General features: G+C 42.9%; 1 protein-coding gene across 2 annotated transcripts in view; it reads right to left on the reverse strand.

Moving 5' to 3' along the window:
* The window catches only part of LYN (LYN proto-oncogene, Src family tyrosine kinase), a 142770-nt gene that overhangs the window by 55958 nt on the left and 60246 nt on the right, over window positions 1-26566 (reverse strand). The window contains exons 2-8 of one of the 2 annotated variants that reach the window (XM_017861651.1): window positions 16551-16687; window positions 12197-12242; window positions 10976-11081; window positions 8158-8256; window positions 7931-8034; window positions 6603-6752; window positions 4727-4879 (exon numbers count right to left, since the gene is read on the reverse strand). In XM_017861651.1, coding sequence (XP_017717140.1) covers window positions 4727-4879; window positions 6603-6752; window positions 7931-8034; window positions 8158-8256; window positions 10976-11081; window positions 12197-12242; window positions 16551-16682 — 790 coding nt within the window. In that variant the 5' untranslated portion in view covers window positions 16683-16687. The remainder of the gene's footprint in view (window positions 1-4726; window positions 4880-6602; window positions 6753-7930; window positions 8035-8157; window positions 8257-10975; window positions 11082-12196; window positions 12243-16550; window positions 16688-26566) is intronic. The other variant, XM_017861652.1, reaches the window with a different exon arrangement.

Raw genomic sequence — 26566 nt, forward strand, 5'->3', positions numbered from 1 at the left:
CTGTATGATTCTAATTATTTGAGGTACCTAAGGTAGTCAAATTCATAGAGACAGAAAGTAGCATGGTGGTTGCCAGAAGCTGGAGGGAGGGGGATCAGGAAGTTGGTGTTAAAGAGTACAGAGTCTTTCAGTTTTATCAGATGAAAAGAGAGTATGGAGATTGTTTGCATAACAATGTAGATGCATTTAACCTACTGAACTGTACACCTAAACATGGCTAAAAAGCAAATTTTATGTCATGTGTATTTTACCACAATTTTTAAAAACAGAATGAGCAAATCTATTCAAATGATGTATTTTCTCAAGATTTTACCCTGTTTCAGACAGTCTAAAAGTAACAATTTGCATAGAACAATCACATACTTTCCAACACCCCATTCTCCTCTCTTCTAAACTTGTTTCTCCCAGGCACTACCTGGATATATGATAAGCAAAAGTTATCTAAAATTAAGGTTGTGTGCAGGAAAGGAAGAGAAATAGACAGGGGGATTTGGTGTATCTGGAATTAGAAGCAAGGAGGTTTTCCCAGTCCCAGAAAGGACCAATGTTCTTGAGCTCCAGGTGCACAATTTTAGTGCAGACTTGCACCTTACAACAGAACGGGGGATGTAAGCAGGTCTGCTGAGGTGTGTGCGCCAGGCTGCCTAGATCCTGACTTCTTGCCCCCAGCCTCACCAGGCACTCCCTGGCAGATGCACTGACACCACAGCTGACAGCAGCACTTTTGATGCCAGGCATCCAGGTTGGCAGCAACTGGATATTTATTTATTTATTTATTGAATGGGGTTTCACTCTGTCACCCAGGTTGGAGCGCAGTGGTGCAATCTCAGCTCACTGCAGCCTCCACCTCCCAGGCTCAAGTGATCCTCCCACCTCAGCCTCCTGAGTAGATGGAAACACAGGTGCAACACCATCACGCTCAACTAATTTTCTTTGTATTTTTGGTAGAGACAAGGTTTTACCATGTTGTTCAGGCTAGTCTCGAACTTCTGAGCTCAGGCAATCTACCTGCCTCGGCCTCCTGAAGTGCCAGGATTACTGGTGTGAGTCACTGTGCCTTGCCAACAACTGCATCTTTAAAAACAGTGTTACTGAGAAATAATTCACTCAAGCAGTTGGATTTGAATGTACTTGGTTCACTGTACTTACCTCTTAGGTGCAAACAGCATGCAATTTGATGCTTTATCCTGGCTTCACAGCTGAATAGGAGAGGCTGGAACAAAATTCCAAGCCACCACTTTATATGCAGGGCTACTGATTTAGGGTGAACCAGTACATCCTGATTAACCTCCCTCTACATTTCTTTTCATGACAGACATGTTAATTACTTTGCCAGCAAATATCCATAGGAACGTCTAATTGGATTATTTATAGTTCTGTTTTATGATTAAAGTTGGGGAAAAGGCATCAAAATATAGCTTCCAATAACTAGAATCAAATACAAAAAAGTGATGATAATAAAAATAGGGCACATGGAGTCAGACTCTGGGAAACATCCTAGGTGCATAATCTCATTCTTCCTTTGAACAACTGATAAGATAGGAGTTTGTCCATTTCATTGATGTGGAAACTGAGGCTAAGGAAGTCAAATTAACTTAGAAACAGCATAGCAAATAATTGAGTCCAGGGTTCCCAGATGCCAGAGCAGCCTGGCTCTCTCACTGCCTTGAATGACCTTGAGTAAGTTGCTTATCTGATTCTCAGTGATGTTGTTTATCAAATGATCACAGAAATGCCTGTCTCATTCGCAGTGCTACAGCAATGAGTATGTGAGAATGTCAATGCAAATGCACTTAGAGCAGGGCCCGTAGAGCTTGTACACTCTTTTTTCCCTTCCTCCTGTCTTCTCCTCCTTCTCCCCACGCAAGGTCACAGTAAGTACTCAGATGGACTAAGAACACAATTAACTGTGATTGTGATCCTGGTTTTCCTGCCAATACTCTCAGTGAACAGACGGGGAAGCTGGGAAGAGAAGGCAGAAGTCCCTCGTTCTTGATGTGAGCCAGTGGGGTTGGAACAGACATGTCCAATGAGCAGGGAGGAGGACAGAAAGGACTGAAGCTTTATAGAGAAGTGTCGGCTTCTAAGAGGGAAGAGAATTCGCAGATCGTGCTGAAACCATTTGGAGAAAGTTCTTTTTACACAGTCTTAAAGAAACTTCCCACAGAGTATTTATTTATTACAAAAGGGAGTAAAAAGTTGCCACGGAGAAACTAAATTTAAATGATCCATTTAAACTTTTGGATCTAAAAACTTTAAATAAAATTGATGGTGGATCACTGTAGACAAAATCAAATAGAACATCATTAAGAATAGGACCGGCTAATACTATGCCTCCTGACAGGTGCACTGAGAACACAGCACTGCTTAGGTGCTTAGACACTCTACACAAAACTCAGCAAGTCACATCTGCACTTAGTCTCAGGTGGTCAACGACAATAATAACATCTATGTATGTGTACGTAAATAAAAGAACAAGAAAATTAGGACAATATTAACAACCGGTGAATCTACGTGAAGGATATACAATATTCATTATATTATTCCTGCTCCATTCTGTAGATTTGGAGAAAAACAAATATAAACATCATCGGAGGAAAAAAGAAGCCAAGTCATTTTTTTAATGAGCAGATAACAGTTTTGTGGTTCTTCAAAAAGTTCAACAGAGGCTTACCACATGCCCCAGCAATTGAACTCCTAGGTTTATACACAAGAGAAATGAAAATGTGTCCACATAATAAATTGTATGTGAACGTTCATATAGCATTATTCATAACAGTCAAAAGGTAAAAACAACTGAAAGGTCCACCAATGGATAAGTAGATAAACAAACTCTGGTATAGTCATGCAATGGAATATTACTCAGCCATAAAACAAGAAAATTCTAATACGTTCTACAACATGGATGAACCTTGAAAACATTATGCTAGGTGAAATACGCCAGACACAAAAGGACAAATAAATGATTCCACTTATACAAGGTACCTAGAGTGGTTAAATTCATAGAGACAGAAAGAATGGTGGCTGCCAGGGGCTGAGTGGTGGGAGAAATGAAGAGTGATTGTTTATTGGGTACATTGCTTCCTTTTGGGATGATGAAAACATTTTGAAAGTAGATGGAGGTGGTCGCTGCACAATATTGTGAATGTACTAAATGTCACTGAATTGGTCGTTTTAAATGATTAATTACGTCATGTGAATTTCATGTTAATTAAAAAAAGAGCACATAGAGAAATGAGGAGGAAGATGTTCCAACTTAGACAATAGAGTGTGCATGGGAAGAGACAACATTCAGAGTGAGCACTCACACCCATGAATCTGCTGAGCGGAACAGAAACGGAGGACCTGATTTGTACTGCCAACCAGTTCTGACACGTGCCAATCCAAACGGAGAATGTGAAGTCATGTAATTACAGTTTACCTGAATTCTGCAAATATGTGCAGAAAGACTTACAGTGCAGTAAGAATTAATGATAGACTGGCTCAGTATGTGCCGTGTTTAAAAGACACTTCGGCTCAAGAGGGGCCAACAGGAGAAAGTGAGCAAGGCTGTGATCCCACAGGCCAAGACTGTAGAGGGAAAACCTGGATGCAGAGGTGACATGCCCACGTAGCTGCAGCTTCTGCTCTGCCGGGGCTGGAGAGTGTTTAAAAGCCATCTGCCCCTTCCATTTAGAAAGCTGACACAGAAAAAGTGACCCAGTCAGATGTGTGTGACCTAACATGTTACCCTTTCCAGAAATAACCACACATTCCATTAGAACCATTAAAAGAATGTTATGCTTTAGCATTTTTGTTCTAAAAACCTCTTATCACTAAAGAAATTCACATTCACTATGAAAACATGTATTTATTTATTTATTTATTTATTTTTTTAGAGGCAGGGTCTCACTGTGTCACCCAGGCTGGAGTGCAGGAGTGCCATCTCAGTCCACTACAGCCTCGACCTCCTTGGCTCAAGTGATCCTCCCACCTCAGCCTCCCAAGTAGCTGGAACTACAGGCGCACACCATGGCACCTGGCTAATTTCTTTATCTGTAGAGACGGGGTCTCCCTATGTTGCTCAGGCTGTTCCCAGCCTCCTAGGATCAAGCAATCTTCCTGCCTCAGCCTCCCAAAGTGCTGGGATTACAGGCATGAGCCACTGTTCTCAGCCCACTATAAAACTTTTTTAAAAGTAGGTAGATGAAAAGAATCCCCTGGAAAAAGCCACTGCTATAATCTTGCTGCACTTCTTGCCAGCCTGAGAAGGCAATACTTAATGGTAAGAAATGATTTATTCAGGATGTGACTTTGAGAACCTCAGAAACTTTCTTGGTGACCCTCAAATTGTAATACATTAAGGCTTTCTATTAAGCCAATGGGTCCCAGCCCTAAGATAACCTTTCCCAGAGATGGAAGCAAATTTCTTGCACTTGAACTGTGCATCCAGAGAATCTGGCGATGAGGGAATCATGAAGAAATGCGCAGATGATCAAGATAAATACCCATTACTCCCCTCCTTACAAACATTAAGAGAATTACTAAGTCGCAAGAAAGAGCAAGAGCTGAAGTAAATAGATTTTGCAGGCCAGTTCTCAACCCCGATGGACACAGGAAAACAAAATAAATGATGCTTCTGACATAATTCAGTGTCTAGCTCAGAAGCTGATCGAAATTGGCTTGAGCCTTTACTTCTTCTGTCACGATCTCTAAAAGGACATAGGCCCCCAAGCCACGCACTTACCCATCCAGACTTCCCCAAACTGCCCAGCGCCGAGCCTTTTCACCAACTTGATGGACTCCCGGGGGATCTCCCAGGCATCTTTATCCCATGGCTTCTGTGGCTTGGGACTAATACAAGCCTTCTCCAATCTTCTGCACAAGCCATCTGGCTGCTCTAATTTGAAAGGGAAAAATTTAAGTTAAGAAATGCAATACTTTAGACTTCACCTGTGTCTATAAAGAAGAGTTTCAACTAGGAGCCTTATAATGTCCAACCTGCCGCAGTCTGTGAACTAAAATGCATCCTTCACATACTTGTGACTTTTGAAATTTGTGGGGTTTTTTGTTTATTTTTCTTTTTTTTGAGACGAAGTTTCACTCTTGTCGCCAAGGCTGGAGTGCAATGGGAGATCTCAGCTCACTGCAACCTCCGCCTCCTGGTTTCAAGCAATTCTTCTGCCTCAGCCTCCCAAGTTGCTGGGATTACAGGAGCCTGCCACTATGCCCAGCTAATTTTTATATTTTTTAGTAGAGACAGAGTTTCATTACGTTGGCCAGGCTGGTCACGAACTCCTGACCTCAAGTGATCCATCCACCTCGGCCTCCCAAAGTACTGGGATTATAGGCGTGAGCCACCAGCCTGAAATTTGTATAAGAAAAACCATTTAAAACACACTTGTTTGTATTCATCAGCACTGCTAACATACATGAACAAAAATAACAAAGCCAACAGACAACCATAGGCTGACAGGTTGTCACACTTAATAAAATGTGATTTCAGATTACTGAGCCTACATTAAGCTTCATGGGGTACCATAGTGGGGAGTCGGTCATGTCACCACTGGACCCTAGGCCCCAGAACAGAGCCAGAGCACCACAAGCTCTCAGCATGTGCAGGATGCACACAGGAATGGGAGGGCGGAGGGAGGCAGGAATCTACAAAATCGGAAGCACGTTGCTCTCTCCATGTTTTGGGACTCAAGCAAACCTATGATATGCATTCCCTTCAATCAGGTCATAGAAAGGAGCTGGGGCAACAACCACTCAACTGACTCCAGTCACACAGCAAAGGGACCCAGAGTTTCAGGCCCAGGCTTCGCAGGGCTGCAAAGTGGCACTGGAGACAGGGACATTGACCTGCCACTTCTAAATATTTCAGTGGTAGTGTCATTTCTGTTTGACTTTACCAAGAATATATATTACTTTTACATACACACACACACACACACACGCAAACACAGATCTGCAAATCTGCATTCCTATTCCAGATATTCAGATGTATTGTAAAAATATATGCAAAGATAACATATATTTTTCTCTTGGTAATTTTGGAACACTGAATGTCAAACAGCATGTACTACTAGGTGGGAAGGACTGAGAGGATCACAAGGATCAAATCTTGCTTTGTGTATTTAACTTCAGATTAATTAATTACTTTTATTTTATTATTTGTTTTTTGAAACAGAGTCTTGCTCTGTCACCCAGGCTGAAGTGCAGTGGGGTGATTTCAGCTCACTGCAATCTCTGCCTCCTGTGTTCAAGTGATTCTCCTGCCTCAGCCTCCCGAGTAGCTGGGACTACAGGCACATACCACTATGCCTGGCTAATTTTTTTTTTTTCTGGTAGAGATGGGCTATCACCGTTGGCCAGGCTGGTCTCGAACTCCTGACCTCAAGTGATCCACCTGCCTTGGCCTCCCAAAGTGCTGGGATTACAGGCGTGAGCCACTGTGCCTGGCCTAACTATAGATTAATTTAGAATCATTTATAGAATATGACCTGCAACTGTGTCTAAGAGAAATATGATGCCTAAAAGTTTTAATATAAAATAGTGTGTGACGTCTTATACATATCATAACAAATATATTTTGTCTTGTTGAATGTTCAGTTTTTACTTACTTTGGTAATGTTTAATCATGTCGCTGATACAGGGAAAAGTGATTCGTGGAGAGATGTAATAGCCCCCATTATCCAGACTTCTAATTTTGTAGTGCTTAATAACATCCCCATGCACAGGGTCAAAGTCTCTGACAGACAGAGAGAAGCTTCCTATGGGGGGGAAAGGTATAAGTAAATGTTTATATCTCACAAATAAGATTTGCATTATACAACAACTGCAGTACACATTTTGTGATAAAATATGCAAAATATATATATATGAAGTTGTATAAAATGCACAATTTTAAAAGTCCTATAAAAATTCTACTTGACAAATGAAGCCACGTTTTGTTTGCTGTGTAGCTTGCCAACATACCATTTTCTTTCTTCATGATAATTTTTAAAAATTATTATTTAGCTACATTTAAAATTTTTTAAGTTACTTTGATTTTCTTTTTCTTTTTTTTTTTTTGTTTAACAGGTTCTTGCTCTGTCACCCAGGCTGGAGTACAGCGGCACAATCATAGCTAACTGCCGCCTTGACCTCCTGGGCTCAAACGATCTTTCTACCCCAACCTCCGAAGTAGCTGAGACTACAATCATGTACCACCACACCTGGCTAATTTTTAAATTTCTTATAGAGACAGGCTCTTGCTATGTTGCCCACGCTTGGTATCAAACTGCTGGGTTCAAGTGATTCTCATGTCTCAGCCTCCCAAAGCATTGGGATTACAGGCCTGAGCCACCATGCCCAGCCTAATTTTCTTTGTCTTAAAATTTCAGGATTTATTCTAAATAATAATGCAAAAGCCTCAGCAAACAAAGCATGGTAAGAAGTGGCCACAATCATGTGTGCTTTCTGCCGTACTTTTTTCTTTTCTTTTTTTTTGAGACAGTGCCTCACTCTGTCACTCAGGCTAGCTAGGAGTGCAGTGGCATGATCACAGCTCACTGCAGCCTACCTTCCCTGGGTTCAGGTGATCTTCCTACCTCAGCCTCCAGAGTAGCTGGGACTATAGGCATGCGCTGCCAGGCCTGACTAGTTTTTTATTTCTTGTAGAGATGGGGTCTTGCTATGTTGCCCAGGCTGGTCTCCAACTACTGGACTCAAGTGATCCTCTTGCCTCAGCCTCCCAAAATGTTAGGATTACAGGTGCGAGCCACCACACTCAACTATATTACTTTTAGTAGCACAACGAATCATTGAAGTTTGTTATTTTTTATCAAACTATAAAACTTTTACTACCAGAGCATACTATATCCTTTTTTCCCCTTGAGTAATTCTAGAATAGTTTCTAAAAATAATTTCCTAAATAGTGTTTTAAAAGAGGCCTTGAACCATTTCCTACCTTTTAACGTTTCACTTTCTCTAATAAGGAAAGCTCCAGCACTATTTCCTGGTGCCAAAAGCTGCCTTTCTGCGTCCTTCCTGGTTATATCCTTGAAAAACCACCTGTGAAGACATTTCAACATTTCGTGCATATTATGTTCCAGAGCAAGAAAAAGGTGAAGAATATTAACAAGAAATCCAATGTGGCAAACAAAGCCACCAAGATGACAACACATGAGGACTCACTCTTCTGTTTCTAAGGTGTTGAGTTTGGCCACATAGTTGCTGGGGATGAAGCCTTCTTTTTTTGTTAAAAGGGACTTTGCTTTCCACCATTCTCCATGCCTAGAATAGAAATACACAACAAAAAGAAGTTAGAAGATTACATATTCCATGCATATATCAAAATATCACAGATATCCCATAAATATGTATTTATGTACAGATACTATGTATCAATTAAAAAATTAAAAATAAAGAAAACATAGAGTTACCACAGGACCCTGCAATTACACTCCTTGACCTATACCCAAGAAAGATGAAACCATAACATCCACACAAAAACTTGTACATGAATGTTCAAAGCATTATTTGTAAAAGCAAAAAGTAGAAACAACCAAAATGTCTATCAACTGATGAATGGACAAAATCTGGAATATCCGTCCAGTGCAATATTACTCAGCAGTGAAAGGAATGGAGTGCTGAGAGATGCTACAACAGGGATGAACTTTGAAAACATTATGCTAAATAAAAGAAGGCAGCCATGAAGGACCACATATTGTATGATTCCACGTATGTGAAATATCCAGAATAGGTCAGTCTTCAGAGATAAAAAGTAGATTTGTAGTTTCCTAGGGCTGGAGAGAATGGGAGAGTGGAGGTGACAGCTAAGGAGTCCAGGGTTTCCTTTTGGGGTATTTAAAATGTTCTACAGTGGATTGTGGTGATAGTTGCACAATTCTGTGACTACACTAAAAAAATCACTGAATTGTACACTTTAAATGGGTGAATTGTGTGGTATTGTGAATTCTCAATAAAGCTATCAAAAAGAGAGAGAGAGAAAGAAAAGAAGCTGGCAGTGAGGGTTTTGAATGTTCACAACACAAAGAAATAATAAATGTTCAAGGTGATGGATATGCTAATTATGCTGATTTGATCCGTACACACTGCATATATGTATCAAAATATCACTCTGTATCCCATGGCTGCATATAATTATTCCATGTCAACTAAAAATAAAAGGAAAAAAGTATTTATATCCAAGACTCAACAGCTACAATAGCAATTGTCTCAGGATGTTTGTTTAGGAGGGTGAAGGTGGGTGGAGAACATCTCTGGAACCCCAGAATCCAGTGGGAAAATTCACTCTTTGTGATGGAATTAAAATATGTTTAGAGACAGAAGCAAAGGAAAACAGACTTACAACTAAAGTATGCATCACTGTGATCAGGGGTGCACAAAGAAGAGTTGGTACAAATGGCTCCCATCTCACAGAAGCAAAAGGTTTGTAACTTGCCCCAGGATAGCTGAGAAATGCTTTCAAAGCCTTATAGAAATGACAGTCAAGGGAATACTGGTCCATGCATTATAAACTCCTTTGTTCAAACATCTAGTTATCATAGAGATGGACACCATGAAAAAAAGAAAACCATAAGACAATTCCAAGCAAGTGAGCCTCATCACCATGCTTGAGTCCTCAGCAGAAAGGCAGACATGGAGCCAGGGAGGAGGAAGGAACCAGCACTGGAAGAAGCAAGCAGGTAAGCCAGTAATGGGGGAAGGAATGGGTCCCCTTGAGCCTTAACTGCATTCCTCTATAAATTCCACACACAGACAGGATCCTTGTCTGTAAGGCATGAAGACAACTAGAACTAATACTAAGCTCTGCCTCCTCTTTGCTTATGTTATGTTTATACACATGCATCATGCTCACATCAACCCCATGATCTAGGTACTGTCATTCCCATTTTATAAGTAAAGAAACCAAGGTACAAAAGTTTAAGGGTCTTGTCAAGGTCATACAGTTATCAAGTGGCAGGGCCAGGATCAGGTTTAAGTTCATGTTCAACCCATAAGCAACACTGCTGTCAACCACGGAACACCTTGTCCTTAATAAGGGGGTCTCCCCCTCAAACTCTATTTGGCAGGTCATAATGACATTTAATGCAAGATTAGTAAGAAAAACACGCTAGAATTAAAGCAACTGGAGTTTCTTATTCTGAGCACTGTCCTGCATGCCTATGGCCTGACACTGCCACATGTCTGAATCAGCAAGAGGGGATCGAGGAGATGATGACACTCAAACATCCTCACAAAAGCATGGCGGCTGCTGAGTCGAGAATTTTCCAACACGGCTGCTGTAGCTCAGCATCCTTAGAACTCAAATTTGGCTGGGCCCATGAACCCAGTCTAAACATGAGTAATATAACAAAAGAAAAGTGCCATTTCAAATGTCACGCATGGGCCACACAGACCCAAATTTCTTAAGATGGCAAGAGTGGATAAAGAAAGAAACCAGGCTAGGTGTGGTGGCTCACACCTGTAATCCCAGCACTTTGGGAGGCCAAGGAAGGAGAATTGCTTGACAGCAGGAGTTCAAGACCAGCCTGGGCAACATATCAAGATCCCATCTCTACAAAAATTTTAAAAATTAGCCAGGCATGGTGGCACATGCCTTTAGTCCTAGCTTCTCAGGAGGCTGAGGTGAGAGGATTGCTTGAGCCTAGGAGTTCAAGGCTGCAGTGAGCTATGATCACGCCACTGCATTCTAGTCTGGATGACAGAGAGAGATCCCATCTAAAAAGAAATTGTTTTAAAGAAAAACCAGCATCTGTCTTCAAAGGGAAACCCCCTGCAGAGTGCTCACAGACGGACTTAAAAGGAAAATCCCTTTGGCTCTGTTCCTTCCACTGCCCACTCCCTGTGGATAGCAAGGAGGCCTCATGCCCATTACAGGAAGGGAGCTAGGCTATGGCTGTAGCACCAGAAGCAAGACAAGAGGACAGCCTGCAGGGCTCAGTGGCCTGAGGAAAGGAGCAGCCATGGCATGCTTGAGAGCACTTACTCCTCCAGGACTTTCATCTTCTCTCCTTTCTTGAAAGATAAGTCGTCCGGGTGGATGCCATCATACGGGTACAAGGCTACCACAATGTCTCCTTGTTCCTCTGGATCTATAGATGAACACAAGAGAACATCTGTAGGAATCCATCAGCAGAAGCATTTTAACAAACCTCATGGGGCACAAAGGATGAGAGGAAGCACTAAGAGAGGGGTGACTGCAAGAAGGACATGTGCTTCCTGCCAAGTGGGCTCACGGTCTGCACGCCCACAGAGAGTAGCTTGCTGTATACACTGTGTCCAGTATTTGTTATTGCAAATCACTTAAAACTAAAACTATAATATAACTCCATATTTAAGAAATGATACACCCATGTTCACAGCAGGATTATTTCAAATAGCCAAGATGTGGAAATAATGCAAACGTCCACTGATGGAGGAATGGATAAACATCATGGCGCTTTTTTTTTTTGGAGATGGACTCTCAGTCTTGTCACCCAAGCTGGAGTGCAATGGTGCAATCTCAGTTCACTGCAACCTCCACCTCCTGGGTTCAAGCAATTCTCCTGCCTCAGCCTCCTCAGTAGCTGGGATTACAGGTGCCCACTACCACACCAGGCTAATTTTTTGTGTTTTCAGTAGAGATGGGGTTTCACCATGTTGACCAGGCTGGTCTCAAACTCCTGACCACAGATGATCCACCTGCCTTGGACTCCCAAAGTGCTGGGATTACAGGTGTGAGCCACCACACCTGGCCAGGGCATATACTTACAAGGAAATATTCACCCTTAGAAGGAAATAAACTCTAACACTTTCTACAGCATGGATGAGCCTTGAGAACATCACACTAAGTGAAATAACCCAAACACAAAAGGTCAATTACTGTATGATTCCACTTCTAGGAGGTACCTAGAGTAGTGAAATTCATAAAGACACAAAGAGCGGAGGTTGCCAGCGGCTGGGAGAGGAGGCAATGGGGACTTATTGTTTAATGGGTATGGAGTTTCAGTTTGAGAAGATGCATTCTGGAGATGGAGGGTGGTACTGGTTGTACAACAATGTGAATGTACAAAATGCTGCAGAAATGTATACTTAAAAATAGTTATGAGGGTAAATTTTTATGTTATATATGTTCCACAATAAACAAATAAAACATTTAGGACAATCACTTTATAGAAGCTCTAATAGTAAAGAAAAAAAATTTAACTATGTTGCTATGAAACCATACCTTTAGCTTGAAACCTCTGTCCAGGTAAAAGCTGAGATTCTGGAACCTATGAGAGAATATTTGTTAGAAACAAAAAAAAACACAACACTGGTTAGCTTTTCTTACTCACATTCATGTTGTATATATGATTTTTGTAACAGTAGCAGATGCTGTTAGGATGGGCTCATTTATTAAGTTAGAAAGAACAGGAGCACAGAGGGAAAAACCTGTTGAGGTGCATCCTGCCCTGCTCGGCCAGTGACAGGGCTCTTTACCACTTGCTGTGGGTGGCAGGAAGGGAGCAAGGTTCTGGGCAGGGGCTGCTAGGTGTTCACCTCATCCTAGCTCCTCCTCTTATTTGGTGACAGAACCCTGATATTATTTGGGGTGGCAGTTTGCCCAGCTCAATGAGTGTGCTGCCAAACTCTCTAGCCCTGGGCAGAAGGCGGAGGGAGTTTTGGTCCGTAGATCAGCTGGGCAGGGCTTTGCTGTCAGCTCCCCTTTTCCCTTGCCTCTTTCTCTCCCCCTAGAAACAAGTGAAGGCTGGAGTCTTCAAATAGAAACCAAACATCAGCGGCAGGAGGATGGAGACGGAAGTGGCGGGACCCTGGTGACTTGGTGGAGTTGCCGTCCCAGCCCGGGACTGCCCATCCAAGGCTTCCCCAGCTGTATAAAATTGCATGGTCAGGGCTCTGTCCCTGGAGGCTGAGAGCAAGTCCCATCCCATCCAGGCTTTCTTGGGCTGACCCTGACTCCATCGCAGGGACAGGTGGCATCCCCTGTTATTTCAGTGGGGAGGTGAGTTATTGGAAAGGATTTGGTGGCACAAAAGTCCACCTCAATTACCTTTAAAATCAAATTCCTTTTCCTAACAGTGCCGCGTGAGGCTGTGTGAGGCCTCTGGGCCTCTTGTAAGATAGATGCTGTTAGAGGCCTATACCACAAGCCATGTAACTTTTCTGTTTCTCTTTGATTAAAGTGGCTTCATAGAATGGGACCAAAACAGTTTGTACTGAAATTTAAATTTCTGATGAAAGCCCATAAAATCTCTAGTTCAGTGAGGCAGGGAAAATTACTACATTGTGGTACCAGAAAAACCCATGGCTGCATACTATCCTTCAAATATTTATGTCGGGAAGTTTTATGTTGATTTTTTAGTCATTCAGATTTGCATAATTTGGATATATGATCTATTTTATGTGATTTGGAGGAAATAACTAGAAAACTAGAAACTAATTACAATCATTTTAAAAGCAGCAAGCTGATTTTCAAATATCAAAAGCCCTTAACTTACAAACATTTTAATACGCTTTTATAAGACCAAAACACATATATGCAACACATATACTACTGCTCTAGATTTTCCTTAAAATGGGTTTTTCTAGAATGTTGTTGAATTTGCATCAACTCTATCTCACCTTCTCATCATATTCCCTTTTTAATCAATCCATAGCACACAGTTTGGCATATCTGGCCAGGGCTGAGAGTGTTGGTTATGGCCATGGAATAAGGCCAAGCTAACTGGCTCATGAGGCGAGGGCATCTGTGACCACAGAAGGGAAAAACTGGAATACTTATGGTATACAGGAGGGAATTGAAAGGCTTTAAGCACGGTTACTACTTCTGCTTTCAAACTTGATTTTTAATCCCCTTTACTTTGAACAAGAGGAAAAAATGGTGCATGGGTTTGTACACTATTCTCTTCGACTCTTCTGAATAAAGGACATCTTTGTTCATTTAAAAACAAAAAACAGGCTCGGTGCGGTGGCTCACGCCTGTAATCCCAACACTTTGGGAGGCCGAGGCGGATAGATCACCTGAGGTCAGGAGCTCAAGACCAGCCTGGCCAACATGGTGAAACCCTGTCTCTACTAAAAACACAAAAATTAGCCAGGAGTGGTGGCGCATGCCTGTACTCCCAGCTACTCGGGAGGCTGAGGCAGGAGAATCGCTTGAACTCAGGAGGAGGTTGCAGTGAGCTGAGATGGCGCCACTGTACTCCAGCCTGGGCAACAAGAGCAAATCTCTGCCTCTAAATAAATAAATAAATAGAAGCAAAACGAAAAAACTTGTGTTTTAAAACATATAAATCTATGGCATACGGTATGAGAAAAATCAGATCCTTTTTTGAGAACTCTGATGTCTATGAGAAAACTATTTGTGACTCTAATTTCTCTTATTTTACTATTAGTCATATGTATATATTATATGGTTCGATATCTGTATATACTTATGTAATCTTTTTTCACTGCCTGTAATAAGTTTTTAAATTTTATATTTATATTTGTCACACAATTAAATGTATTATTCTTATACACTTTAAGTACATATCTTTTCTATACATAAAATTACAATGCTAATTTATCCAGAAACATCATGTATGATAACTTAATAGCATGATACATCCACTCTTTATCTCCACTTCCTTTTTTTTTTTTTTTTTGGAGACTCTCAGCACAGGCTGGAGTGCAGTGGTGCAATCTTGTAGCACAGGCTCTGTAGCACAGGCTGGAGTGCAGTGGTGCAATCTTGGCTCACTGCAACCTCTGCCTCCCGGGTCCTGGTTCAAAAAATTCTCCTGCCTCAGCCTCCTGAGTAGCTGGGATTACAGACATGTGCCACCATGCCCAGCTAATTTTTGTATTTTTAGTAGAGATGGGGGTTTCACCATATTGGCCAGGCTGGTTTTGAACTCCTGACCTCAGGTGATCCACCCGCCTCAGCCTCCCAAACTGTTGGGATTACAGCATGAGCGACTGTGCCTGGCCTGTCTCCATTTCTTAAGAAGACCGATGTTGATTTCTTCATCTCAACAATGACATGTGACTTTGATACATGAAAGATACTTCCTACCTTCAAGATAATGGGGACACAGTGAGGGGAGGGCAGGCAGAAAGCCTTGATAATGGGAATATATTTCTAAAACACCCAAGCATTTAAATACATGTCAGACTAGAGAAACTATAAAAACGCTTTTTTTTTTTTTAAAAGACAGAGTCTCACTCTGTCACCCAGGCTGGAGTGCAGTGTTGCGATCTCAGCTCACTGCAACCTCTGCCTTCCAGGTTCAAGCGACTCTTCCGCCTCAGTCCCCTGAGTAGCCAGGACTACAGGCGCGCACCACCACACCCGGCTAATTTTTGTACTTTTAGTAGAGCCGAGGTTTCACCATGTTGGCCAGGCTGGTCTCAAACTCCTGACCTCGTGACCTCCCAAAGTACAGGCATGAACCACCGTGCCTGGCCCAAAAATTCTTAATAATGGCATTTGGGCTAATCTGGAATAAGCTGTTTCCAGCTTAAATGCTGCAGAATTCCATAGAAAGCAGGCTATGGGCGATATACATGTATAGAGTGAGAGAATACATATATAAAGGATATAAGCTTTGAAATGAAGTAGATTTCAGGTTATAGTTGTTCAAAGTTCTGTTCTTCCTTTCCATAAAATGTGATGTTAGTTCTTTCTTTGCCAAGTATTTCCAAAATACACCAAATAGCACATCACTCATAAAATATTTCTAGTTCAGCTATTTCTCTAAGGTTAGGGGACAGAATTAGAGGTGTTTTTCCTTAATATTTTAATTCACTAAAATAAAAGATGACAACTTCAGGATCTGTACTATTTTGAATTAATTGAAGAAATGACAAGACAGGATAATGTATGACACAACGAAAGACACATTAGTTCCTATTTCAGTTTCTGACTTGCATCCCACATTTCCTTTTGCTTCTAAACCACTGAGCTAATCTCACTACGTATCTTTTTTTTTTTTTTTGAGACAGAGTCTTGTTCTGTCACCCAGGCTGGAGTGCAGTGGCGCTATTATCTTGGCTCACTGCAACCTCCGCCTCCCATGTTCAAGTGATTCTCCTGCCTCAGCCTCCCGAGTAGCTGAGATTACAGATGCCTGCCACCATGTACAGCTAATTTTTGTATTTTCAGTAGAGACGGGGTTTCACTGTGTTGGCCAGGATGGTCTCAAACTCCTAACCTAGTGATCTGCCTGCCTCAGCCTCCCAAAGTGCTGGGATTACAAGCGTGAGACACCACGCCCGGCCTCTCACTACATATCTTGAGTCACACAAACCTATATATATATATAGTGGGGTCTTTGCACCAGTAATATGAAAGATGGCTTTCTTCACACATAAGAATGTGACCAAAGACCCCTTTATTGCACAATGAGTGGCCTAGTTATCCCTAAAATGTTTATACGTTCTTCAAAGGATTAAGTTACAAAGCATATCAAAAATTATTTGAGGACCAATTAATCAGTGGGATTTTTTTGCATGCACACATTATAGATTGGTGTTTAAATTATGCAGCCATGCTTTGATCTTGCTGTGGGAATTCTCCCCTGAGACTATCTACTTACTGGCCTTTGCTGTTTATTGGACGTTGGATCTCTCACATAAATAGTTCTTTCAGTATTACGTACTGGTTGAGTCTTCAAATCTACTCCATCGTCATTCAAGCTGTCTTTCCCTTTTGATTTTATACATCCCATATTTCCTGTTGAAATATAAAAGCAACAACATTGTTTTACCATTCCAGAACTGCTTCAAGTCATCAAAATCTCTCCATTAAAGAAGAGTAGAAAAAAATACACTTTTATTCTTTATCATATATAGAGTAACAAACTCAAATGTGAATACTATTCCCAAATAGGTTTGCCTATCCATTAATTCACTCAACAAATATTTATTGAGCATTAATTTTCCATCACCCAGACAAAATTCAGCTCTAACTCTGTTCATATTCTTGTGGCAAAGATGTGTAAAGACTCGATGACAGAGGACCCACAGGATCTAAGAAAGGACATGTAATTCAGGCAAGAGGAAAAGGAGGTGATGAGGGAAAGCTTCCTAAAGGAAATGCTCTGTGAGTTGAAATGGGAGGGATGGCAGCCAGGTTGCAAAGTCAGCAAAGAGATTCCAGGAAGAAGAAACTTCATATGCAACCACCATGAGCTCAAGATAACATGGCCCCTTCCGAGAGCTAGATCAACCTGATCTCTCCAGAAAATGAGCTCTATCTACAACACTAAACACTGTAGTCAAGGAGCAGGTAGGGAAGGTCAGGAGTCAGGGCCAGAGAGGGAGGCACATGTTGGATGTGATGCTGAGTGGTTGATTTTTTACCCTGAAGACAAGTGACACATCCGATCTGCAGTGTGCAAGGTGGAGTGGGGTGGGGGCCCTTGAGGCTTCAAGGGCAGGTGATGAAGAGCTAGAATCTGTAGAACCCAGTTCCAGCTAAACATAGCTAGGGGCCTAGGAAGATGGCCTGACTTTCGTCAAGACTGGAAATGAAATGAGGAAACACAGTTACGGGAGAGAAGATGCTTATGAAAACATTCAGATGATCAAATCCAGTAGGGCTACCCAGTAAGCTACTTGAGTCAGGAAACCAGGAGTACTAGTGGAGGTAAAAGCAAAATGATGGCCTCTGCAAGCCATGCTAGGACTGTGGAGGAAAGCCACCATGGCAAGAAGGGGGCTGGTGCCTGACCAGTGCAAAACAACACAGGGTGCACATCTAAACACCAACTCTGTCATCCAGTGATTCCCTTAACGCAGGACGGCTGAGCATTACACACACACTCTGGGGACGGCAAAGGAGATTTTGAACATTTGAATCAGACACAGTTCTTGTCTTACAGTATAGCCTTGGGGTCAAATCTATGCATTAAAAACAAAACAGCTGGGCGCAGTGGCTCATGCCTGTAATCCCAGCACCTTGTGAGGCCAAGGCGGGCGGATCACAGGGTCAAGAGATGGAGACCATCCTGGCCAACATGGTGAAACTCGTCTCTACTAAAAATACAAAAATTAGCTGGGCGGGGTGGTGCATGCCTGTAGTCCCAGCTACTCAGGAGGCTAAGGCAGGAGAATTGCTTGAACCCGGGAGGCGGAGGTTGCAGTGAGCCAAGATCACACCACTGCACTCCAGCCTGGGCGACAGAGCAAGATTCTGTCTCAAAAAAAAAAAAAAAAAAAAAAAAAATCTCATATTCTCTGGACACTGTCCGGGAAACTCTTTTGGGGCACAGTGGGAGCATGGTGCTCCCCATATGATGTGTAATTCTGAAGTACTGCCAAATCTGGGGCCTAGGGCTTAGAGTTAAGTCTAGAGGAAAGAGAGATGACAGGAGTTTGGGGAAGGGGGAGGGGTGGTGTGATTAGGCAATACTCGTGGGGGAGGAATTGTGTTAAGAAACCTCAAGAGCTCTTCTGGGAACTCGGCCCTCTCTCTCCCACAGCGCTGCCACACGCCCAGGCCTGCGTTGTCCTGAAGGCTTCCAGTTGGTCCAGGAACTTCGACTTGTTTATCATTTCATTAGTTGAGGTATGAAGCCTCTAAAGAGCAGCCACACCTCTTTCTGAAACTAGCGAGCTGCAGTTCCCAAAATAAAGGGGAAGCAAGCACTTCTTTGATTCAAAACAGCACATTTTTTTCATAGGCTAAAGTTTCTGAAACGGCCATGGGTTTAGAGTTGATCTCTAAGTAAGTATGGGAGTTCTTTTTTCACCAGTCTCATCCCTCCCACGCCCCGCCGCCCTCCCCGAAAAAGCGGTGTTTAACTCATCATCCCTTAAAATCACGCTTTATAAATGGGCAAATACGTTAATAGCAGCGCAAGGACCCTGCGCACACCGTGAGCTCCGGGGCAGGAGCCCTGCATGGGTGCGGCCAACCCACAGAGCACCGGGCCGCTCCTGACCGAGCTGCGCTGCAACCAGGGCACAGGGAATCCCCTGTCCCCACCCCAGCACGCCCGGGCGGGCGGCGCTGCCCCACCGCGTGCCTGTGGTTCCCCTGCCCTGGTTGCTTGCTCCAGCGTCCCCTCGCTCCATCTCTCTCTCTCTCTCTCTCAGATCCTACAGGAATGTTATCACCCCAGACAGGTCTGCACTAATTCTCTCTTGTCTGGTTACCACCCACGTTCCATCATGTATCAGTTTATTTTAGGGTCAGCTCCCTAAGCTAGCATCTAAGCTGACTGGGACAGCTTCCCTCTACTTTGCTCACTGCAGTACCCCCAACCTAAAACAGCCCCGCTCCACGCAGGTGCTCAAAGAGTAAGAATAAACACACTTTGGGAGGCCGAGGTGGGCAGATCGTGAGGTCAGGAGTTCGGCACCAGCCTGGCCAACATGGTGAAACCCAGTCTCTACTAAAAATACAAAAAATTAGCTGGCATGGTGATGGGCGCAAGTAGTCCCAGCTATTTGGGAGGCTGAGGCAGGAGAATCACTTGAACCCAGGAGGCAAAGTTTGCAGTGAGCAGGGATCACACCACTGCACTCCAGCCTGGGTGACAGAGTGAGACTCCATCTAAAAAAATAAAAAGAAAGGATGGAGCAGCTGTGGCTGGTGGGCTTCGGACTTCCACAAGCCCATCAATACCCCTCCTGATGATGGTGAGAGAGGAGAAGGAAAGAAGGCAAAACCCACCTGGGTCTGTTGTTCTAAAACAGACAGAAACCTCTAAAATAACTTCTAGTTTATGGGAAATACATGGAAGAGAGGAACAAGATAATCAGAAAAACTCATAATGTGCCATTTTCTACAGAAAACTTGCCTGGATACTCCAGCTAGAGGGAGGGATGGAACCACTCCATATCAGAGAAGACCCAAGAGACAAGGTACCAACCTCGATGGAATCTTGGGGGCTTGAGGGGGACACACAGCTGTGATACGTGACAACTGGGGAAGTTGAAATTGACTTACACATGAGATTATGATATCAGGGAACTGCTGTTGTTTTGTAAGTGCAATATGATGGTACTGTAGTTATTCAGGAGAACATCCAGTGTGCATCAGATGCACACTGAGGTGGATGGGGGTGAGAGGTCATGGTGTCTGCAACTTTTAACACTTCAGCCAAAATGAGAAGGGAGAAAAGGAAGGGACAAATGTATCAAAATGTCTTAAAATTAGTGATTCTAAAGAAAGTGATCTCTTTTTCTGTAGATTTGAAATTGTCAAAATAAAAGTTGGAGGGTAGAAAATAAGAGGATATGATGGACAACTTTACGCCAAAAAAAAAAAAAGAAGGTAGAAACCCCAGTCATGCACAGGAAGGCAGGGGATGCGTCAGCAAAGCGCGTGGCTAGAGGCTAACTGTGGTGGCATGCCAGGTAGCGCTGGCTTCACTGCATTCAGCAGGGAGCCTCGGAATGTTTTTCTTTTCCTTTTCTGTTCTTTTCCTTCCTTCCTTTCTTTCTCTTCTTTTTCTTTTGAGAAGGGGAGGGGGGTCTTCCTGTGTTGCCCAGGATGGTCTCGAACTCCTGAACTCAAGGGATCCTCCTGCCTCAGCTTCTGGAGTAGCTGGGATTGGCAGAACATTTTTCCAATTGTGAAATGACACGTTGAGATATCTATTTCTGAGCAGAAACTCTGTAGGAAGTGTTTGGGGGAGAGCGAGCTACTGTAAGGAAATCCATCCCCTAGCCTCTAAAGGGGACAGAGGATAAGATGGAGGCGATCGTGCAAGGGCAGTGGTCTTGGGAAGAGGAAGGATGGAAACAAAAAGCAGGTGGATGTGCGTGGGGTGGCGACATCCAAGACAGGAAGATCGATAGATGGTCATTTATTTATGCTTATTTTCTCCCTGCCATTGTCATGGATAATTTAACATCAAATGTATGTACTAAAAATGAAAAAAGTTAAAGCCATGTGGAGAGTTAGCATGGCCTCACTGCTCAGGCAGCGCCAATCTCTGCTCACAAAGTGTGTGGGGTCCCCCATTCAGATACTCTCCCACCAGAAACCTCCAGAGAGGTCCTCCATGTGACATGAGGATGAGCAACCCAAACTCAGAACAGGTCTTGCAATTCCTTATGCTGTATGAAAGTACCAGAAATGTAGAAAACACAATATACTCCTGACAAAAACTGAGAGTGGTTACATGTTCCAGGTGATATGAGCTACACTTTACAATGATTTCCACCTTAGTATTCTTCTATTACACATTTATAATGTACTGAGCATCTCATTTAATCCTTGAAGAAACCATATGGCCAGATGACTTTACAGAGGAGAAAACTGAGGCTCAGAAAGGTTAAATGACTGGCGCACAGCACAGCTGGGAGAGGTGGGGCTAGGACTCACATGGGAATGCGCTCTCAAGTCTAAGGCAGAAGCTAGGTCTACAGCCTGGGCTCTTACCACTTTGCCATACAATGGCTATTTTGAAATGCATGTTTCATCTATTTATTAACAATGCCAAACAGATTATTTTTACAGGCTATCTCTTTCTCAGAGAAAAAAGCTTTAAAATGTTTTACCACAAAAGAGTCAACAATGAAGTTAATAAAATAAAAGCAGAAAACCAGAGCCAAGGCAATGAGAAGAATGCGAATGTGGTAACATTGTGGGGAACAGGTCTGCTGTAACTGACCTGCACATTTGCCCTCGCTTTTCTGGCAGGAAGGGACAGGGACATCGTGAGTCACAGCAGGAGAGAGGAAGCAGACCAGGCTCCTGATGGGAATGTGTGTCCCCAACAGGAATTCCAAGTTTGCTTATAATGCACTTTATATCAAGTGCTGTGGATGATGTAGTCAGCAGTGCCTTCAAAACCATATTTTGAACAGTAAATAAAGACATATTTTATGGGTAGAGATTTCTGGTTAAAACAAGATAGTAACTGAGGCTTTGACATGCAAATACAACTCTAGGCTGTTCATTGCAAAAGTCCTACAATATGGTCTAGAGAGACACAAACGGCCAGGCAGCCTTTTGACTACAAAGCAACATCCACTGACCCATCCAGAAAATGTGAGGCTGGAGATTTCTCTTTCTAAAAAGTCTTTCTTTCATTGGAACGAATACCCATTAGGGGTGGCTCATCCTCATTTAAGAGCCTTAGAGTATTAGAAGAGTGATTTTAATCCCTCTTTTATTTTATTCCCAGACACTGGGATCATTTTTTGTTTTTTAAAAATCACTCTTACCTTGGCCAGGTGTGGTGGCTCACAACTGTAATCACAGAACTTTGGGAGGCTGAGGCGGGTGGATCATCTGAGGTCAGGGGTTCAAGACCAGCCTGGCTAACATGATGAAACTCTGCCTCTACTAAAAATACAAAAATTAGCCAGGTGTGGTGGCACTTGCCTGTAGTCCCAGCTTTCCAGGAGCCTGAGGCAGGAGAATTGCTTGAGCCTGGGAGGCAGAGGTTGCAGTAAGCCAAGACTGTGCCACTGCCCTCCAGCCTGGGTGACACAGCAAGACTCCATCAACAAAACAAAACAAAACAAAACTCACTCTTACCAGAGGCGGTAGGGTTTTGTTTTCATAAAATCACTCTTACCAGAGGCGGTAGGGTGATAAACTATAACTCCTAGTTACCGCCTCTGGTAAAATCTAGCAATGCCTTACCATTATCCAGCTGCTCAACAAAGATGCAATCTTGCATTGGAATTCCACTTCTCGAAATCTGTTCTTTAGATACACTGCACTGGGGCACAAGGATGTTCCCACTAGCATGACTTATAGTAGAGACAATCTAGATGTCCTCATGAGGGGTTAGTTCTTTAAGTTAGAACAAAGTGACATATTATGAGTGGGTTAAAAAGATAGATTTGTGTATTTGGACATTCTTAAACAATCAAGAATTGCTGATTGAAAAAATTATATATACATATTTAAATTAGGCTGATGCAAAAGTAATTGTGGTTTTTGCCAATTACTTTTGCACCAACCTAATATATGTACACAACCCATATATATGTATGTATATTTAATGTCCACAGGAAAAAAATCTAAGAGGACATCCACCACCTTGTTGGTTAAGTTCTAAAGTCCACTTGTGAGGTAAAAGATCCTGTATAGAAATTTTCTATTGAAATTCCTAAAGAAGACACTATACAATTCACAAAATATTCTGAAGTAAGGACTATGGAGTTGGATTGCTGAACTCAACTGCTGGGTTTATTGCTTGACTTTGCAATATCAACTGGTCACACACCTAAAGCAAACAGAGTAGCTATAAATGTCTATGAGGGTCAGAGACAAAATACGTGGGGGTAGAAAAGGGATAAACACATATGTGCCTACTTTGTCCTTGGTACTTCGTGTATGAGGAAAGTAAAACCCAGAGATGAACCTGTGCTAAGTAATCAAAGGTCTCAGGTATGACTGGAACTTGGTCTGGCTTCAAAGCTGCATTTTTTCTCTTTTTGTTGCTTTTATTATTTTTAATTTATTATTTCTTTGTGTTGCAAACATTCAAAATTTGCTCTTCCAGCTATTTGGAATATATAATACATTGTGTTTAATTATAGTCACCCTACAGTGCTGTAGAACCTAGAACCTATTCCTTCCATCTAAAAGCTGCACTTCTTTTTTGTTTGTTTGTTTTTTGAGATGGAGTCTCACTCTGTCACCCAAGATGGAGTACAATGGTGTGATCTCGGCTCACTGCAAACTCTGCCTCCTGGGCTCAAGCAATTCTCCTGCCTCAGCCTCCCAAGTAGCTGAGATTACAGGTGCCTACCACCACACCCAGCTAATTTTTGTGTTTTCAGTAGAGACAGGGTTTCACCATATTGGCCAGGCTGGTCTCAAACTCCTGACCTTAGGTGATCCTCCCGCGTCAGTCTCCCAAAGTGCTGGGATTACAGGCATGAGCCACCGTGCCCAGCCTAAAAGCTGTACTTCTTTACTGATGCAAGGTCTTGCTGCCTCTCTATGGAGGGAGCTCCAACTCCAAGAGTTTTCTGAATTAGAGAGCTTAGAAAGACAACAGGAAGAGAAAGAAAGCCTGGGGAAATAGAGGTGGGTGGTGTCTATCTGAAACAAAAGTGATCTTGAGTTTCAAATTAGGTCCAAGCCTGGTTCAAGCATCATTTATAGGAATTTGTCCCTAAAAGTATGTCCCCTACACACTTGCATTCCAGTATCAGTTCTATAACTCAAGAGATTTACTTTGCCCACCAACACAGAAACCTTTAGATACACTTTAATTGTCCTTCTTACTTTACTTTCGGAAAGGAGACTCAGATCAGAGAAACAAAGTCTTCAGAAGAGTTGAATGCTTTCTCCAAACTGCTTATCAAAGTGACATGGGGACACAATAAATAGCCTGGTTAGCAGCCTCAGCAGTGTTGGAGAGACTTGGAGAGGGCACTAGCACTAAGCTCCACCACCAACCCCATTAATTCCCAACTCAAGCAGCTCAGTCTTGCGTTAATTTTCCCAAATTCCGTTTCTGTCTTTTTTTTTTTTTTTTTTAGGATGGAGTCTCCCTCTGTTGCCCAGGCTGGAGTGCAGTGGCGCCATCTCGGCTCACTGCAACCTCCGCCTCCTGGCTTCAAGCGATTCTCCTGCCTCAGCCTCCTGAGTAGCAAGTAGCGGGGACTACAGGCGTCTGCCACCATGCCTGGCTAATTTTTGTATTTTTGGTAGAGACAGGGTTTCACCATGTTGGCCAGGCGGTCTCCAACTCCTAATCTCAGGTGATACGCCAGCCTAGGCCTCCCAAAGTGCTGGGATTATAGGCATGAGCCACTGCACCCAGCACCTAAATCATTTTTAAAAGAGAGACAACTGAAAAGGACCTAGCCAGACTGTCTTTATTTAAACAACTAAGATTTTTTGCCTTACATACCATGGTCATTATTTTCAAACATTCTCCAATATTTTTCCTCAGTAAAATCTCCCAGCAGCCAGGGTGGGCACAGTTGGTGAGCTGGTAGCCCAGGCTGGCCAAGCTCCATACCACAGCTTTCTCTATCTGACCAGCCTGCAACGTAAGGCCCTACTTAAGGCTTTTTCGGTTTGCTTTTGCTTTTGTTTTTTTCTTTAGGCAACCTAACATTATGAACATAACTCCCTAAGGTTTAAATGTCATGTGTAATAGAAACAGTGTTTGGGGGCAATTAAGGCAATGCTGTTTTGGTGTTGGGATCCCTCAGATCACAGAGCTGCCTCCATGGTGTGGGCGTCACCTCCAGGCTATGACCATGGCCCATGGAGCTGCTTGCGTCCATGGTGTGGGCATCACCTCCACCACAGAGCTGCTTCTGTGGTTAGGCGTCAGCTCCTGTCTGTGACTAAGTTGAGCCATCAGGCTCCCCATAGAAGGGAGGAGGATATGACTTAGGAGAAGTGAGAAAGAGGTGTCTGAAGGAGTGTTGGAAAGAGTAAATATTGGGATAGAACCTGTGTCCAAGGTGCCTGCCAGCCTTCATCCACTTTGACTATTAAGGGTCAATTGCGAAAGGGGAGGTGGGAAGTGGGCTTAAGACCAGCTAGTCAGTTACAGGGTGCACCTCTCTCGACACAGGAGGGATGTCTCTGGGTCTGAGGAAGGAGTTGGCTCTTCTCTTCTCTTCATGTCTCATGCAGGGTTGAGCACTGAGGAAAGGGGTGTCAAGATAAAACAGCCAGATGCTGTCTCAGGGCTCCCCTCATTCTGCCTGTCAGGGTTTCCAGGGGATCCACAAGTTTCCCGGTTGCATGCACTTGCATGGTGGATGTGCATTTAACATCCCTCGAATCAGCAGTGCCCAGTCAAATCTTAGCAGGCCGGTGAACGGCATACACAGAATATGGAGAGAACCTATGGCTTCTTTCTACCAAATAGCACAGCAGCAACCCTGTACCTACCTAAACACCAGATTGGAAAGGAGTAGTGGGCAAGAAGAAGAAACAGTCATGATGGAAGACAGACTACATTGGAAAATATTCAAACCCTGTTGGCAAACTTAAGCTGTTTTCTCACCTGCTGCTATCCAGAGGGCTGAGAAGAGAATAGTCCCAAAATCTAAAGTGGTTTTTCTTTTTCTACATAGCTGAATTACAGTGTATATATTTACTACACATAAAATTACGGTGTATATATTTGCTACACATAAAATGCAGTGGATTCTGGAAAAGTGCTGCCAGTATACAATGTTAAGAGAAGTCTAAAACCACAGAATTGGATACTTTAAAGGGGTGACTTTTATGGTTTACAAATTTTATCAATACAAAATTAATCTAAAATGTCCCCTACCCCCCAAAAAAGAGAGAGAGAATACAGTATGGCTGATTTATCTATTTTATTCATTTTTTAAATTTAACAAAAAAAAATTTTTCTCTCACTCTGTTGCCCAGGCTGGAGTGCAGTGGTGCAAACACAGTTCACTGCAGCCTCAACCTCCTGGGATCCAGTGATCCTCCCCCCTCAGCCTCCACCTCAGACTCCCGAGTAGCTGAGACCACAGGCGTGTGCCACCATGCCTGCCAAATTTTTTTATTTTTGGTAGAGACAGGATCTTGCTATGTTGCTAGGACTGGTCTCAAACTTCTGGGCTCAAGCAATCCTCCCACCTGGGCTTCCCAAAATTCTGGGATTACAGGCATGAGTCACCATACCCAGCCTTAAATTTTAAAATATTT

Source organism: Rhinopithecus bieti, unplaced genomic scaffold (genome assembly GCF_001698545.2).
Source record: "Rhinopithecus bieti isolate Rb0 unplaced genomic scaffold, ASM169854v2 scaffold_62033, whole genome shotgun sequence".
In the NCBI taxonomy this organism is placed as follows: Eukaryota; Metazoa; Chordata; class Mammalia; order Primates; family Cercopithecidae; genus Rhinopithecus; species Rhinopithecus bieti.